The sequence below is a fragment of the Symphodus melops genome (assembly GCF_947650265.1).
Source record: "Symphodus melops genome assembly, chromosome: 4".
NCBI classification, from domain to species: domain Eukaryota; kingdom Metazoa; phylum Chordata; class Actinopteri; order Labriformes; family Labridae; genus Symphodus; species Symphodus melops.
In genome coordinates this window covers 26,491,162-26,508,492 of record NC_136694.1, presented here as the reverse complement: position 1 = coordinate 26,508,492, position 17,331 = coordinate 26,491,162, and the positions used below count along the sequence as shown (strand labels likewise).

The following is a 17,331-nucleotide window of genomic DNA, read 5'->3' as shown; positions in this document are numbered from 1 at the left end:
TTGCTGAATTTGTGCCCACTTAGTATTTTTCGAGGCTTCAGTGAGAAACCAGTGAAATATCAGCATGCTACCAGTGCTGCTGTCTACTTGGTGGGGTTGTATCAGGATATGGGACAGCCGATGCTATCTTTGCCTCTTGTGTTTTTCTACTTAGGGGTTCAGGCTGCTGCTTGCCAGCCCCGACGCCGCTTACAAACTATTCCGAAAATTACAGAATGATGGACATGGAAAGGCCAAACTGTTCGAGGGTAGGCCTGTCTTAAAGCAAATTATGTGTGAATATTATATTCTGTCAGCTGCTCCTTTTTTAACCACAATATCACAATATCATTCTGCACCCACAAAGATCTGGACGAGGAAACAAAGCCAACAGTGGATGAGATACTTGACGATGAGTCTCTCCAAACTCAAAATAACTATGTGCAGGTGAGTGGAATTGAAACCATTTGGACCAGTATTATCTTTGGCCCATCCTGACACGTGTAAAAGCATTCAGTATATTGAACACTATGGACATTAATAAACAGCTATTACAGCCTCCAATATATAAAGTACATGGCTGGAAGGATTGCTTTCATTTAGCCTGAAGAGTTTTAGAGGGACACACAGACACTGATGTTAAGAGATAAAGCCTGGCTCACTATCAAAGGTCGGTTCCTCTCAAAGGCCTTGGATATGGTAAAGGTTATTAATTTGAATTTATAAGAGAAATCATGAATAACAGCTCCAAACTGTAATTCTCCCTCAAACCAAAATGTACGGCCAGCAGCTTGGTTTTAGAAAGCTATTTTCCCCAGACTTCAAGCTAAACTATTGTTTGTCTTTAGCACTTGAGCCGACATTAGCAGTGTTGCCTCCTGGCTTCTTCTCAACCAAGCAGTTGCCTGACTTTTATCCCCACCACATTTATGAAACATATTGGTGGAGCAATTCTACGAACACGGGATCCTTCTGCTTGACAAAGACTTTTATTTTTTTCTCACTTATGTATAACTTGAAGCACCCACACAGTTTTATTTGTTCATTTATGTTTAGGGGAATTCTAAAATAGCATACATGTGATTTATAAGAGTTGGTGGTATTGTCAACAGAACATGCAGGATTGAACGCTTGAATATACTGACCCTTCAGCAAAGCCTGAAACAGCTGAACCTAGTGTAAAAAGTTAACAGAGCAAAGAAGGATAACACATTTTTTTATTTCTTCTTCTCTGTCCCAGGGCTGCATCGACTGGAACAGAGATGTTCTGAAGAGAGAGCTGGGCCTGGATGAAGCTGATATTATTGACCTGCCCATTCTCTTCAAGCTGGAGAAAGGAATGCTGGAAAACAAGAATAAAGACAGCTCAGAGCTCCGAGCACTGGCTTTCTATCCTGACATGGTACATAAGCAAGACATTACTAAGCTGTGACAGTTTTTAATTGAAGAGGCATTAAAGGGCTCATCATTCTTCACACCTATTTCCAGGTAAACATGATCGTCTTGGGCAAGAACCTTGGCATCCCAAAGCCTTTTGGCCCCAAGGTGAACGGGCGCTGTGCCTTAGAGGCGGAGACCAGCTCCTTGCTGGAGGGCCTGGGACTCAGCTGCACTTTCATCAACGATTTTGCCACCTACCACAAATATAATGGAGATGTGCACTGTGGCTCCAACGTCCGCAGGAAGCATTTTGACTACAAGTGGTGGAACATGGCAGTGTGAAAGGAACCCTGACTGTGGATGGAGGCGGGGCTTTCAAACAATAAAGCACCTTAAGTCATATGTTGTTAGGAAGGTTATTTCATGTTAAAGCCTTCTTTTATTTCAGCCTTTAATCAAAACAAATTTAATTGTCCCTATAAATTCTGAATGTTTGCATCTGTTTAATACTTATATTCTTGCTCAGTAAATAGAAACCTTAATACAGGAAAAGTAAAACCAGAGCTTTGATCTACTTCTTTCATCATCATCTTTATTAAACATTTTTTGTCAGCTTTATTTACAAAAAGGATGAAAAGCAATATGTACAAACAAATCTTTTGAACGAGGGCTTTAGCAGACTGTTGATGAGAACAGAAATACAATCACTTTAATTGAGCATATCGATGATTCAGTCGCAGTCCTTGTGATTCGAGACCAACTGTTGCGCAAGCACAGTTCGATGAATGGTATCACATTATAATGTGCTATAATAATACAAAGCCACAAGAGGGCGCACTTTGTCTACTCAAGTATTTGCAAAGTCTGAAGGAAAATCATCTGAAATCAAGTCTTTACACAAATCATTTAAGAGGCTCAAATGCTGTTTTATTACCAAAAATGTTTTGCTAGAGTATTTTCTATGACATTTTTCTGTAGAGTCTAATGCAAAAAGTTTTGTTTAATTAGTAGCTCTAAAAAGTTTGAAGAATACAATGTGTTTGTTTTGCATTCGATCCCTGGCCTTCAAACCATTTGTACTTTCACAAACTGTAAATGCAAAGCATATATAACTCATGTAGGCAATAAATTTCATGTCCGCTTCAATCATTTCACTGTGAAATAAAATATTTGCATGAATCAGTTCTTTCCTTCAACACAAACTAAAGACAGGAAAAAGCTCTCTGCTCAGGAGAATGTACTGGGGTCAGGAGTCCTCCCAGGATCACCATTCAGTGGAGCAGATATGTTTGAATAAAACACATACCTGCCTAGTTTTACATTCAAGCAACGCAGTGCCTTTAAAAACGACCATCTTTTAAAGCAGCTCCCGCGACACAATCATTAGAAAGGCAACTTCAAAACGAATCACAGTGTAATTCTTACTTAGCAACAAATCGGGTTCTCCATAAGGTCTGCATTTTGAAATATCCCTCCGAGAATGTAGTGCTTAGTTCACGTACACATATTACACATTAGAAATCAAATAAGAAACTGTGGCATTTGGCTCTCTTATCAGTAATGTGCACCGCATCTGGAGATATTGGCTGGTTTTCAGTTAAACACAAATTACAGAGACAACAGCTCTACGTCAAGCATGGCACCAGTTTACAGAGGAGAGGTTTTTGGCAAGCAGAGTTACACCATGCACAGTTCCGCTGTTTGAACACACAGAGACGTCAAAAAATTCAACAAGTGGTGTGTGAGGAGTATTTGGAGACAAAAATCATCCCTTTAAAGTATTGGTTTAATGATAGTGTATGAGAAGTGGACATAGCTTGGTGGTTTTAAAAGTGAAGTCAACGGGGAAATGCTTTGAAACTTGCATTCTGTCTCATCACCAGCAGGGGGAGACTCCACTGCTCAGATTTTTTGGAGGCAGATGATAACATTCTTGTACTTCAGAGATGATCTATTAGGCTTCCTGTGGAAAACCTTTCCTGACAAGTTTGATCTCTTCTCACTAGTTTCAAGTCTTGTGCATTTAAATTACGGTTCGATATTTAATCGGCCTTCAAGCAGTGGGTGCTTTAGGGAAAATCTGAACAGCTAAATTTATAATTACAGTTAGAGTTAGGTGGCTAACATACAAGATAGCTCACTAGCTAGCATCAGTTAGAGTAAGTTGACTTCAGGGTTAGCACGCAAACAAGAGAGTTAGCTAGTGAAATGTGTTAACAGGGTCACTGTATCCAGTGTAGCACTTTTAATACTTATTTTTGTATCTAAAAAGTGTTATATATGTCCTATACCAGTGTGCCCAATATACCAGTCTAAAATGCTGAGACATGCAGCCACCACTATCATGACTGCATACTACCTGCTGCCACTCAAATTAGCTCCCTTTCTTTATGAACAACAAGCAGGTGCTTGTCTACTCTCCATTGGAATTTTCACAGCTCAAATTTTTAGTTGCTGAATGTTTGATCTTTAAATTATAATATCGTCTGAAATCATTAATTTACACTATTCAAATCTTGAACACGGGGGACATAGAGCTTCCCACACAGAGTGTTGTTAAAGGGAAAATGGCAACAATGGTGAATGAAATGGGTGACATCATGGTGGCTATGACCACTTCTTAAACAGTCCATTGGTTGAAAGCATGTCACAGGTTTGGGCACTGCAGTAACTCTGTTGTCATGTTACAGCATCAATAGAATCTCAAGTTGTTCAAACTTCTTCTTTTTTTTTTTTTTTTACAGTCAGATACAGTCCTTCACTCAAACTGGGAGAAGGTGACTTGCTTTAACAGCCCCAACAACAGCATTACAAAAAGGTTTTCTTCATTAAAACATTACAAATAAAACAAAACTGCTGTATAACAGGACACATATTCACTGCAGAATACTCAGAAGAAGAATAGACCATCAATAAAACACATATTGTGGCGTGCGAGACAGGCACACACACACACTCACACACACACATACACACACACACCCGGCATGGACAACAAAGTTTAAACCATGTACGAAATCCCAGTAGGATGTGAGGATGACATTAAAAAACATTTTCTTCTCTACTGGCGCTCTTCTTCCGTGGAACCACTAAGCATACCCTGGCTTTGATCGGTCTCCATTACTTTCACCTTAACAGTAACCCCTTGTTCAAATCCCAAATTTTGACGAAAGACGCACAATATTAAAGCGTTTACATTGAGACTCAGGTTCAGAGATTACTAGCCTGAAGAAAGGGAGGACTGCTAGGCTTGTTCCAGCTAACATGTGACAGCGTGATACGATGCTGCATGGGCATGGACTTCCTGTTTCCTTTGATTTGCTTTGAGCATCCAAGAAGGGTTCCTCGTGGAGCTGGATGAGGGCGATAGGTAGTTGCTTTTCCGTGGAGCTGGTTGTTTGAAATCCTGACAGACGGCAGATCCATGCCAAACATAGAGGAAGATCTGTCAGTGTCTTGATTTGCACTCTAAGCCTACACCTCCTCATCGTCAGCAGTGGCAATCAGATGCCCGTGGCTTACTTTTGGTAAAAAGATGCCTCTTAAGGGAATGCTGGGACAAAGCACAAGAAATATGAGAAATACATAGATGGATATAATGCAGATGAAGGAGAGGAGAATAAAATATAATCTAGATTAAGGAAAGAAAAAAATAACAATAAGACCAACCTGAACATGGATATCAATGGTAGTGATCAGAGAATGGTGGCTAACAGTTCTGCAAACAAACAAAGAGAAAGGAAGGGTCAATCAACAACAAATAGAGCGACAAGAGATCTACAACTATAGTGCTAATGTAAAGCTGAATTAATTCCATTATTAATGAAAGTAAAATAACGTACAAATATTTCAATCATTACTTTTCTCAGGTGAATTTATAAACAAAATTGTCAGGCTTATTGAAGATTTTTTTCTTTTTGGTATTTTGTAAATTAACAGTCTTGAGTTTGTTTGAGGAAAGGAGAAATGAGATAACATCCTATTGGGCACTGGGAAGTTATGAAGAAAATTCAAAGGATAATCTAAAAATAAAAGACGATTCGCAGGTAAATATCTAAAATAATTTAAAAGTTCTTAAAATAAATAATAAATAATTCACTTTTGTTTACATGAGATTAATGGGATCATTTATTTGATTTATAACCTGAAACAAAGTTAAACAACTTATTTATAACATGTGGGCTTCCCAGAAAAAAATGGCTTCCATGTTAATGTGGTGACATTCGCTTTAAGAATTCATTTTGGGCGCACTGCGTTGCTGCTGTTAACGGCCGTGTGATCTATGAAGGCTCTTCTTATTAGATCTCATCTTCATTGTACGTTAGTGTGACGATAAGAGCAGCATAAAAGGGGAAGCAGCTAAATATGCAGCACTGTGAGCCCAAGACACATTTCCCCAAGGTAACAATAAAGTGTACTGTATTAGCTCAAAGCACTGTTGTGCCTTTGTTCAGCAACCAAGAGTTGCTAGCATTGCTAATGACCCTAGTTGATGTACCCTTTAATCTCTATATCATCAAATAATAGTCAATTAAAAAGTCAAAGTTTTAATTTCCCAGAACTCAGAGCCAGAGATTTTCAAATCTGAGCTTGGGGCAGTGACTAATTTGTCTTTCCGCCTCATTAATCAATTAAAAAATTAATCCGAGGGAACATTTGTCCCAGTGACTTTGCAACACATGGAAGTGTCGCCTAATGATCAAGACGGAGCAGTTTGTCTCACCGATGAGAACTTGTGCTCCTGCGAGGGGCGCTCTGTCTTGGTCTGGCCGTCTGTCCCCTTTGGCTCCGATGTCTTCGCTGCGTCACTTTGCTGCTGAGGATGAGGAGCCGCTGAGAAGGAAGCGACAGATGTGAGGCTGTCACGGTTAATGAACTCAAAGATATCGTGCTGCCAGCTGTTCTTGCCAAAAAAAGGATAAGCATGCAAAAGATTAATGGTTCAGAGTGAGTCATTATAGATTGGGAAAAACACACATTTTCCAGCATAGCAGAAGTTGTGTGGGATTCGCAGATAAGTTTGCAACGTGGGACTTTCTAGGCATAGTAAACTTTATTAGTTTAACCCTCTTGACCCCAGTTCAGTAGTAGCAAGTTGCTGCAGTTCACTGAGAACTCACTTTAATAAGCTTTTACCAATGAAATCCAAAAATACTACTCGAGAGAAAACAGAAGGAAGCTGGGTATAACAAGTAGTCGATTAAAAAAAAAGCAAACAACAAAAACAAAACATCCTCCTCTGTCATTTGACTTGATTAACATGGCATGTATTTATTTTTATGGGAAGTTTTAAAAGTATCATAGGGAAAGTTGGGGGCTTCTGTGTGTTATTGTGAAATGTTGAACAGCTTCTCCAAGCTACTATAAGTCATAGAGGGTTAAGAGTGGGACGTTAGATTTTAGTTAAAGTCCACATACAGATGACCGTGTGGTATATTAATTTCACAGGAAGCAAAGAGTGTCATTCTTACATGTCCTCACATAATGTGGGATAGAGCGATACAGCTGACCTGATAACTCACGTTTCTCACACCTTCAGAAGGTTGACTCGCACGGTAATAAGAGCCGCTGCTTTCTCTCAAACTCACCTGAAAAACATTCCTGGCTGCTGCTGCTCGTGTTGTCCTCCAGCACAGAGCTGTACACAAAAGAGTCTTTCTTGATTGGAGTAACACAAGACACGCTCTCCTGTGAGAGGAACAAAAGAAGAGGCTTTTTCTTTTTTGGAAGTACAATAAATGATAAGGACATGCAGTAAACAACCACAGCTCGACTTTATGAGAGTAATTACATTGCTTAAATCTCTTCTTTTAGAGGTAAAACACTTCAAGTGAAAGGCATGTTTTAATGTGTATTACTATGCAGTATATTTTCAGGCCTGTCAGTCCTGGGAAAGAGAGCAATCCATCAAACACTCTCACAGCTTCTGGTGTAATTGTTTAGGTAACACAAATGATAAAAAAAAAAAGTAGTTAACCCTCTGAGAGACATGCCTCTCAGTAGTAAAAGTGGAGCAAACGTTAATGGATTCAGTTGTGAGACGCTGCCGGCTGCTGTAGGTTTTGATGTATGCACGTTAATGTTGCGTTATTATTTGTCTGTATAAAATAAAAAGCGTCTGTTGATATATGGTACAAACTAAAAACTGCACGACTCAAAAGGGAACCAACATTTAAACAAAAACATCCATCTTTAAATGCACTTTATGTTCAGGAACATGTTAGGGACTGATCACAGACTGTAGAGGACCAAAGGAGAAGAAAGCAGGGTTCTGCCCAGACTGATTATTGTTCAATTCATTCAGGGGTACAACTTTATTAAAAAAATAGTTTGGTTATAACTAAACCATTGTGGTACAAACTTAATGATGATAAATGAGCCTCTATAAAGCATGAATAATTAGTTTTGTGAAGAAAAAAAACTGTTTAATATGTAAATATAGGTAAATAAGGTAAATAAACTAAATCAACTCCTCAGCCTAGCACACCTTAATTACTGCCACTGGTAAGACTTGAACCTGTCACCTTCAAAAACAGCTTTTGTCCTTGAAACGTGGACACAAAGACAAGAATTTGGACCTAAAAAAACCCGTCTTCCCTTTTACTCTTCTTTTCTCCCTTTCTCTCCCCCCACCTTTACACACTATTGTTCCCCAACTTTAGCAACAACGTTCCTGGTTTGAATCCCTGTTGGACAGGAGTTTCTCTGTGTGGGGTTTGCGTGTTCTCCCTGTGCATGCGTGCCTTCTCTCTAAGTACTCAAGCTACCTCACACAGTTCAACCACATGCTCGATTGGTTAGTCGATGAATCTAAATTGCCCTTAAGTGTGAATGTGATAGTGGGTGGCTGTCTGTGTCTACGTCAAGCCCAGGGTGTACAACGCCTCTCGTCCAATGACAGAACAGTAGAAGATGGATAGAAAAGAAAGCAGCAGTGGAAAAACAACAAAAAAACTTCAACAATTAATTATACAGATAAAGTGAACAGGTAAGGGAACATGTTCAGGCGGTGTTTGAAGACTAATGACAGGAAATGAAGTGAAAAATGAAAAGATGCAGCATTTATTTCTCCATAAAGTCTAATTTGTTTAGATGAAGAAAAAGTTCATTTTTTAAATCAATAAAATTCTTTCCAAATCGTTTTTTAGGTGAAATTATGGATTTCTGGGGGCTGGTTTAGCTCAGTTGGTAGAGCAGACGCTTCATGTTTAGAGGCGAGGATCCACTGGCAGCAGGTTGGACAATGCTGTGTGTTGTATTTCATCCACCCCCCCTCTCTCCCCATACTCTTTTTCTCAAGCTGTTTAATGAAGACAATATAAAAAAAAACAATAATCTAAAACAAATTTGTTTGTTTTAGTAAGTAGTTGTTCTAGCAGAAGAACCTCTTAAGTGTAGCTCGAGACTCGGCCCCACCTGGACTTTCTGTCTTATAAAGCGACAAGGGTTAGGGTATTACTTCAGGAAACACACATATTCCACCCACCAGCCCGGTGTCGTACTCCTCCTCGGCCTCGTTCTCCTCCACTACGCTGGCAAAGCTGCTGGCGTTGGAGGAGGAGCGGGAAAGGTCCTGAGCCTCTGGGATGGATGGCGCCCTGCAACACATGGCCATACTACACACCTGGGTCACTCTGACGCTCAAACAGACGGATTTTATCACAGCAACGTGAAACTGAATGTTTCTTTCTAGCCTTATTATATCTATTGTTTCTACGTCTCTTCATAAATCCAACATCTTCTTATCACAGCACCCGCAGACGCTTACGCTCAAGCTGAAAGCTGAAAGCTTCGTGTTTGTGTTCTTGCCAAGGTAGAAAATCTCTCAAGCTGTTTTAAGTCACTGCAACACTCGTGGTTTAATTAGGGCTTGAGATTCTTGGCAAAAATTAACAATAGATTGTGTTTTATCAGACAAAACAACAACAAACAAATGAGGTCATGTGGTGCCTTTGAGCTGCAGACATTATTCATATTCCTGAGATACATAGTGCCCAGTCTATCGTTTAAAATAAGAGAGCAGATTTAGTATAGGATGTTATTTTGTAATGACTCTGCCATCTTGCAGTTTGTCTAATGTACACAAACTTGGGCGTCTGCTGCAGAGTTTTATCTTTTTAACAAGTTGGTGCCTGTGTCCTTTAACGTCGTTTTTTAATACAAAACAAATGCAGTTCAGCGTTTTTTCAGCACTCAGCTCCAAGAGCGCAAAAACACCATCTGTGTCGGCAGTTTTTTTATCGCTGTGTAGTCGAAAAAAGTTCAACCTTTGGAAAACTTCCACGCTTGTCAATGTCTCTTTTCTTTTTACTTATGTCACGACACGATTTATTCACGTTTCATGTTTTCCGTGGGATATTTTCTTAAATTAAATTTGACAGAGCTTTTTAAAAACAGACTTAGCGGTCATTACCGAGGGAAGTGGAGGTAATCTTTTGTAACCTAGCAACAATAAGTGCTAATGAGAAGCGCTCTGAAACTAAGGTCGTGAGGGCTCTGGAGCAAAAAACCGCACTAATGGAAACAGGGCCATACGCTGTACGACTAACGTGACCAACAAATCCTCGAAAATTGCTTCCAATGTGATGCGTATGACCACCGAGGTCATGCCAAGTGATTTGCTGCTCTAACTTAATAAGTTCTTAACCCACCCACCCATCACTAATGACTATTAAATGTGTGTGGGATATTACACAGTATGCTCATTTAATGAATAATACACTTAGATATGGGTCACCTGTGTTTAGTCGCAGCAAATTCCGGTGAGCTGTGACTGGACGAGTTGTCTGATCTGTTTTCCTGTGAGAAGTGGGAGCAGTCCGGCATCCTCTGGGTGCTGGGCGACACCTCACGGCTTCAGGACAGATATTGAAAATGGTGTGAGTTATTCTAAATGGTAACACTTGAAAAAGGTCTTGAGAAATATTTTACATCAGCTACAGATCTTTTATCTGTCACACCATCTGCTATAACTCATGGTTACATATTTTCTTATTTAGACTATAAGAATGTGCCATCTCTAACATACCATGTGATAAGGGGCCCCATTGAAACGCTGAGTAGAAACATAAGTGTCTGACAAATTTACAGCAACTTTTGCATTAACTTTTGCAAGAGAAAGAATAACACTTAGCATTGACAAACTTCAGTCTCTCAAATAAACATCAGATCACTGAGTGAAACGGTCCGCTTCGACGTGTTCAGGGATACATGTATATGTGGTTATCTTGCAGGAGCTGTTTTAATTTGCAGAGGTGTTTTAATCAGGGTGCAAATGAGGGCCGAGCTAAAGGCCAATGCACTCCTATGGTACTGTAATCAGTGGCTGCACATTATTCAACATATTTGCCCTCGAAAGGCTGCAGAGATTTAATACAGATTAAAACTGCTATGGACAGAGACTGCATACATTACTACATTAATATGCATTTTAATGTGAAACTCACTGACTTTAAACTGTATTTAAAATGTAGAATATTTTTTAAACTGTCTTACAGTATTATCTACCCCTGCTGTCTTATCATCTTTTTCTATGTTTGTTTTCTAACAATCTTTTGCAGTTTTTGTTGTTGTTGCACAACATGTATATTTTTTTAATTTAATGTATTTTTTTTTTTAAAACCCTTGTAGGAAATTCTGGTTTACACTGTTATTGAGACATGCCTCTCACGCACATTCACAAACAGGACAGAGTATGGTGGGGCCCTAGATAAAAATCAGCTGGGGGGGCCCCTCTCCTAAAAGATAGTAAAGACGGATAATTCCACTGACATTTTTCTATGTTGAAAAAAATCCTTAGCAGGGCAACAAGACGGCGTGCTGTCAGATACGACCACCTTTGTCAGCTCTCAAAAGGGCCCATTCTGGTCAGGGGCCCCAAGCAGTCACTGCCTTGCTTGTTGACAAGCAGCTATTTTACAGTTTTTCCAGCTTTATCTCAGAATATATATTTCCTTGTGATTGTTCTGAAGCATAACTGTCTGAAGGGTGTCCAAACATTGAACGCATTCGAGTTTTTTTTCTGTCTCTGTTAAACATTTTTAAAGTATTCACTTTTCCATTGTCGTTTAAACGACAGACTGACAGACAGGTAATGATCAAGTAGAAATCTCAGCTGTGCATTTTAAATGTCACAACATTTCAAGAAAAGCAATCCACTTGTAGTGAGCGTTTCTTAAAAAGGGTTTCTTCCAATGGCTTCCTCATTTTTATGTCCTAGCTTCCATCTGGTGCAACACTATTCTCTCCTCACTTCCCGCTCCCTGCTGATAGGCTCCCGCTCCCTCCTCTCACCTCCTCTCTTGGACCTCCTGGATGTTTTCGATGCCAATGGCGCTGCTGCGACGCGAGCTGAACGGTCCAGACTTTTTCCTGGTTGGGCTTTTCCCAGGAATGATGAGTGACTGACAGCGAGCAGGGAGAAGAACGTCAGACACACGCGGTCGGAGCAGTTCAACCATTTCACAACCACAGCATGAAATCAATTTACTGTACATGGACCAGTAGGACTTTATAGTAGGACATGCTGTATGCTGAACAGGAAGAATGAACTGCAGGCTGAATGAATCATGAGATAATGATATGGCACATTTGGAAAATAGTTCTATAAATCAATGACACACTGGGCTTCAGGAAGGAATTATTATTTTTAATTTCTATCTTTTTTTTTAACAGTTTTATTTATGACTAAATGACCAGTGTTTTTTTAGGAGCCTCCTGTTGGATGTTCTTTAGTTTTTATTTAAAATGCTGACACAGAAAAAATGGTGGTAAACTCCTCTACCCTTTGGGGGTCTCTGAAGCGTTTACAAGCACACTTGTGTGAGAGAGGTAAAAGAAAACGTGCCAGTAAGCGCTTCAGAGACTTCTCCTTTACTACCACAGAGGTAAGGTAGCGCAAGGTTGATTTTTTTCTGCAATTGAAGAGAAGATTTTTTTAGAAGTAGTAGTGTTGTAGTCAAGAAGACTGAGGCCGAGGCATCTAGACCAAGGCAGGGCGACACCGAGACTATACCATCATTATGACTGAAAAATCCTCCTCCTGTGTGCAGGGGGCGCGTCGCTCACCATAACACCAGGAAGATTGCGGCAGTAAACGGGAGATAACAATCAAACTACATTTAAATTGAAGTGATTTGTTCTTTTAGAAAGAAGAGTTTTCCATCCAATCGCAGTAATGATGTAGGAAAATAGCAGTGACATCAGTCGTGGTCCTGATTTAAAATCCTGAGTCTGACCGAGAGAAGATTGAATAAAATAAATAAGGCTTTCAAAAAGTGTTCTCAAGACTTTGAGTACTAAAACACGACTATGTACCTCTAATGATTGTGTATCGTCGTAAACTAAGATGAATGAGATATACGAATGAATGAGTGATATGACGATTAAAACCATTAATAAACAAACAGCTTTCTTTATGATTTATCACACCTTTATATCTGGACATCTCTCACAAGATATAGAAATTTAAAAAAGGAACATTTTTAGACCATAACTCACTTTCTACACACATTATGAAAAGACTATAGTAAAGGCAGCAAAAGAGACAAAAATAGAAATATACATGAACCTCTTCTATTGTTCCTATCCCTATGGCACTGCCTCGGCGTCCATATTTACTGGGACTTTTCCCTGGAACAAGCAATGACTGAGCCACGCAAGACGGGCATAGGGAAGCACAGAGAGAGAGAGAGAGAGAGAGAGAGAGAGAGAGAGAGAGAGAGAGAGAGAGAGAAAGAGAGAGAGAGAGAGGAGGTGACAGATTGAAAAAAAGCAAAGAGTGGGGGAAGAAAAGAAAAGAACATCATAAGATATCATGCGCACAGCACACAGACTTGAAACAGCAAGGTGCAAAAGAGCCTGAAAGGAAGCCTGCAGCGTGAGTTAATAGAGAGGATATTAAGGATAAAGAGGATTTTAAAAACAAAAGCAGCCTAAAGTCCGACACAGGAGGGCACAGCGAGAGAGGGAGCAACACCAAAGCAGCAGGCAAGTCAGCAGTTTCTACCCTGAGGGATACAGGTCTGTTTAGTGATGCATTCAGAGGGACACAAGAGGGGAAAGAAGGTTGACAGAATCCAAAGGGATAGCTTCAGAAAACCTGGTGTTTTTCCAGACATGGGGTTGTTTTAGTTCTAATTCAATGTTTAAATAATGGAAGTAGCCAATCTGAAACTATGCATCGCCTTGTTTAATGCCTTTTTGAAGCCTTTCCTTCAGACATTTGTCCCTAACCTGGTTTGTTGTTTTGGAGCAAGACGTTCCAATATTTTGAGAGGGTGGGGCGGTGGAGACGAGAGAGGGCTATAAAATGTAAACTTGTCAAAACTAAACAGTCTACATTGACTGGAAAATACAGCAATCAAATCATTTGCTGGTTAATAATGGACGAAGCGGTGCAAGAAAAAATCGAAAGCAACATTGGGAAACTTGCTGTTTAACTCTACGACCAGTCATAAATAAATGAATGAACTAAACAAGCTAGCAAGCTAGTCAAGTAAAGACCCCAGTATCTGCAGTTCAGTTGATCCAAGTACAGTTGATGTGATGCTACATTTTTAATCATGGATAAGCTAGAAGCCACTTTATTTGTCAGATATTAACTGAGGTGAAATCGAGCTAAGGTTATTAAATAGTTGAGTATTTTGATACTTTTGGATTGTGCTTTCAGTTTTAAAAGGATTATAATGATGGATAATAATAAAAGCTACACAAAACTTAAAAATGCGACAGCAGGTACCGTAAATTCTGTACTATTGAGCGCACCTGGATATAAGCCGCACCGGCTAAAAATAAGTAAATAAATGTATTTGTACATATATAAGCCGCACTTGATTATAAGCCGCAGGTGTCCACGCTATAACAAGAGCTATTTACACAGACGTAGGCTACCGGTAACATCCGCAAATACTGTAGCGTCCATACGGACGTTAAAGGACGACGAGAACGTTCAAATAATAACTTTTAATAACCCAATCACTGTCGGCCGTGACCACGCCGTTTACAGCGGAGAACAAAACCATAACTTGCCGTAACAATCCAACTCTCTCCCCCAGCGTTCTCTCATACAGCCACTCAACACGTTCTCGCTGGTGCATTCACTGACTCTCCACATAATCGGAATTATGAACACATTATCAACTACTGACTTTACAACATGAACCGTTACAATACGAAGCCTAGCCTACGGTGTCTGTAACACGGCTGATGAAAAAGATGACCGTAATATATTTCACAAGAAAAAGTCCATCCATTCACTGCCTCAGAATGACTTCATTACTCACTTCCTCAGTCTCTGTTGTCGCTGTCAGTGTCATCTTAACGTGCAGCAGCTCTGTTAGCTTCTTTGACAGCCAGGTCGATCGCCTTTAACTTGAAAGCTGCATCATATGTATTTCTCCGTGTGTTTTCCATCATGAGGGTGCGTGCATGAAGCGCAAAATGACTGATATTAAGATCCGACGTGACGAAGTCAAATGTTTTTGCGGCAGAAGCTCATTGTCCCCCATAAAAAATCCATGCATTAGCCGCACCGGAGTAGAAGCCGCAGTGCTCGAAGTGTGAGAAAAAAGTAGCGGCTTATAGTCCGGAATTTACGGTATTCCCTTTTTTCTGAGATAGGATTTCGGTCCTGAATGGTCTTGATTAGACGTAGGTAGACGGTTTTAAGAAGAAACGTGGACTAAGGGTCTTTTGGAAGCAGCCTCGAGTGGCGACCTGAGGAACTGAAGTTTTTGTGACTTTCACTTTAGCTTCATTTCTTAAAAGGCTTTTCTGCTTTTATTAACCCCATCTCTGAAAGAGACTCTTACACGGCACAGTTTGCTTCTTGCATTTTATGTCATGTGCCATGCATATTCTGCAGCCACGCATGCACATGAACAAGTCTGCAAAGAAAAGTTGTCACGTTAACAGGAGGGAAGAGTGGTGACAAAAGCAGCTTCAGCAGGGAGGGAGTCTGGGTAGTCATACGGTGGTTACACTCACTTAAAAACTCAGGAAAGAGACTACACTGGGGTTCACATACACCAGCGTCACCTTATACTGACAAAGAAATCATTTCTACTCAACATTTATTTCATTTTTTTAACACCATCCTATGTACCTAGCTGTCATCCCACATGGTGATGAGGATTCATTGAACAGATGATAATGAATGAAATACTTAGAATGCTGATTTATCAAAAAAAGAAACAACTAGTTAATAGGAACTCTGCGTAAATGGAAAAGCAATCAGTGAAAGCCTCTTTGTTAGACAGCAAACAGGGTTCAACATGAAAAATGAAAGCGAATTCTTTGATGTAAGAACAATAAAGTGCTGCAATGAGCCAACAGGAGTAATTTGCCAAAGTGCTGCTAACACAAAAGAGCAGGGCTGTGTCTTTATCCACTGTGCTGAAAGAGGTAAACAATTAGCCTGAATGTACGTTGTTATGTGTTATGTGGGCATCATGTGAACCAAAGTGGGCTACTTACAATCCCTGGGGTTTTGGGGCTCTCTGCGGGATTGTGGGTAAAGCTGCCACTGTGACTAGTGGAGACTGTGTTTGACTTCTTGTTACTGAGGCCCATGGCGTCCATAGACTGGCTTCTGCTGCGGATGACCCGCTACAGAAAGAGACGAGGAGATACCGTCAGGGGATCCACTTTGTGATAGCACATGTGTACGTGATGCTATACTCCAACTGAATCCAAGGGAAGGAGGTTTGAAAAACTGCACACACAGTATTTTAATACAGCAGTCTGCTTCATACTCGAGTGGTTTCTGTTTTTTGTACATTAAGTTAGTGTTTTTATTTGAGCTGAATATACAAAAAAAAAATCTCTTCTTCACAGTGAATTTGTCACTGTCACAATGTGAAGAGCACATAAAGATGGCTGAATTTTATGAAGCTATTTCAGTTTAAAGGGTCCTGCTCCTGTGCATGCTGATTCACAGTCCCAGCTTAACCCAAATTTGGTTTCAGTCTATATAGAAAAAGTTTCAAATGCGGAATTTAGACTGAACTTAAGCCAAATGGACCCAAAATGTCATTTTATGCAATATGACTAAATGTTGACACTGTTAATAAAAATATGTGTGACTATTTCGGAATAAACTCTTATCTATGAAGGTGCAAACATGCATAAATGGACATGTGTGATTATTTGTGTGTGCAAATCAATTCATGATTTGTGATTTGTACTCACGTGTGTGTGTGCGTGTATGTGTGTGTGTGTGTGTGTGTGTGCATGTGTGTATGCAGGATTAGTTTTGAACACTTAGAGGCAGTGCAGGTCAACAGGCAGGGAAGAGAGGGGGCTGAGTGAGAGAGATGCAGGTTTGCAGGAGGTCAAAGAGATTGTAAGCTTTGCAAGAGCGGAGAATAGAGCCGCATCCCTTATCTCCCGAGTCGTCATTAAACGGGGAGAATCCGTGGTGGAGTTTTGTGCCAGGGGAGGGGAAGAGATACAGTGTGAATGAGGAAGGCAGTGTGAGAAAGTGGGAAAGACTCAGTGGGAAATCTTTGCAGATGTGATTTGTAGAGTTGTTAGGGAGGGGAAGAGAGGCAGCGAGACAACTCAGAGGAGGAGATAGGATTTGCAGGCAGGAGTTCATTCATATAAATGCAATTAATGAAGGTATGGCAGAGAGATGAATCTAAAGAGACATTAAAGGCTGAGAGAAAGGGTGGTAAATCTCTGTGAAGTTGCATGGAAATAGAATAGATGGCTGAGAACGAGTTGGTGTCACAGACAAAGGAGAAAAACTGTGAGGGAGCTGCCTATGGGGAGAACTGCAAACTGCATCATCAGCTTCCTAATGAGGGGTCATTAAATCGTTCATCAGGCACACACAATCACAGCTCCTAGTGCCATGGCTCAGCGGCTGGGCTATGCTCCACCACCCTAATGGTCATTGATGGAGCACACTCAGTCAGGAGCCTTTCATACACAAAAGCCGCTCCCAGGCTTCAAAACCGCAGCATTATG

At 40.3% G+C, this 17,331-nt stretch overlaps 1 protein-coding gene across 9 annotated transcripts in view; it reads right to left on the bottom strand.

Annotated features, from left to right (window-relative positions):
* Positions 1-1,934: 1,934 nt before the first annotated feature.
* rap1gapb (RAP1 GTPase activating protein b) overlaps positions 1,935-17,331 on the bottom strand; it is a 98,579-nt gene continuing 83,182 nt past the window's right edge. For 4 of the 9 annotated variants that reach the window (XM_079341836.1, XM_079341830.1, XM_079341837.1 and 1 more), the window contains 9 exons: positions 15,835-15,966; positions 12,929-13,006; positions 11,653-11,762; positions 10,097-10,213; positions 8,846-8,975; positions 6,948-7,047; positions 6,083-6,192; positions 5,029-5,077; positions 1,935-4,912 (listed from right to left, as the gene is read on the bottom strand). In XM_079341836.1, the coding sequence (XP_079197962.1) occupies positions 5,069-5,077; positions 6,083-6,192; positions 6,948-7,047; positions 8,846-8,975; positions 10,097-10,213; positions 11,653-11,762; positions 12,929-13,006; positions 15,835-15,966 (786 nt within the window). In that variant the 3' untranslated portion in view covers positions 1,935-4,912; positions 5,029-5,068. The remainder of the gene's footprint in view (positions 4,913-5,028; positions 5,078-6,082; positions 6,193-6,947; positions 7,048-8,845; positions 8,976-10,096; positions 10,214-11,652; positions 11,763-12,928; positions 13,007-15,834; positions 15,967-17,331) is intronic. The other 5 variants (XM_079341832.1, XM_079341838.1, XM_079341831.1 and 2 more) reach the window with 4 other exon arrangements.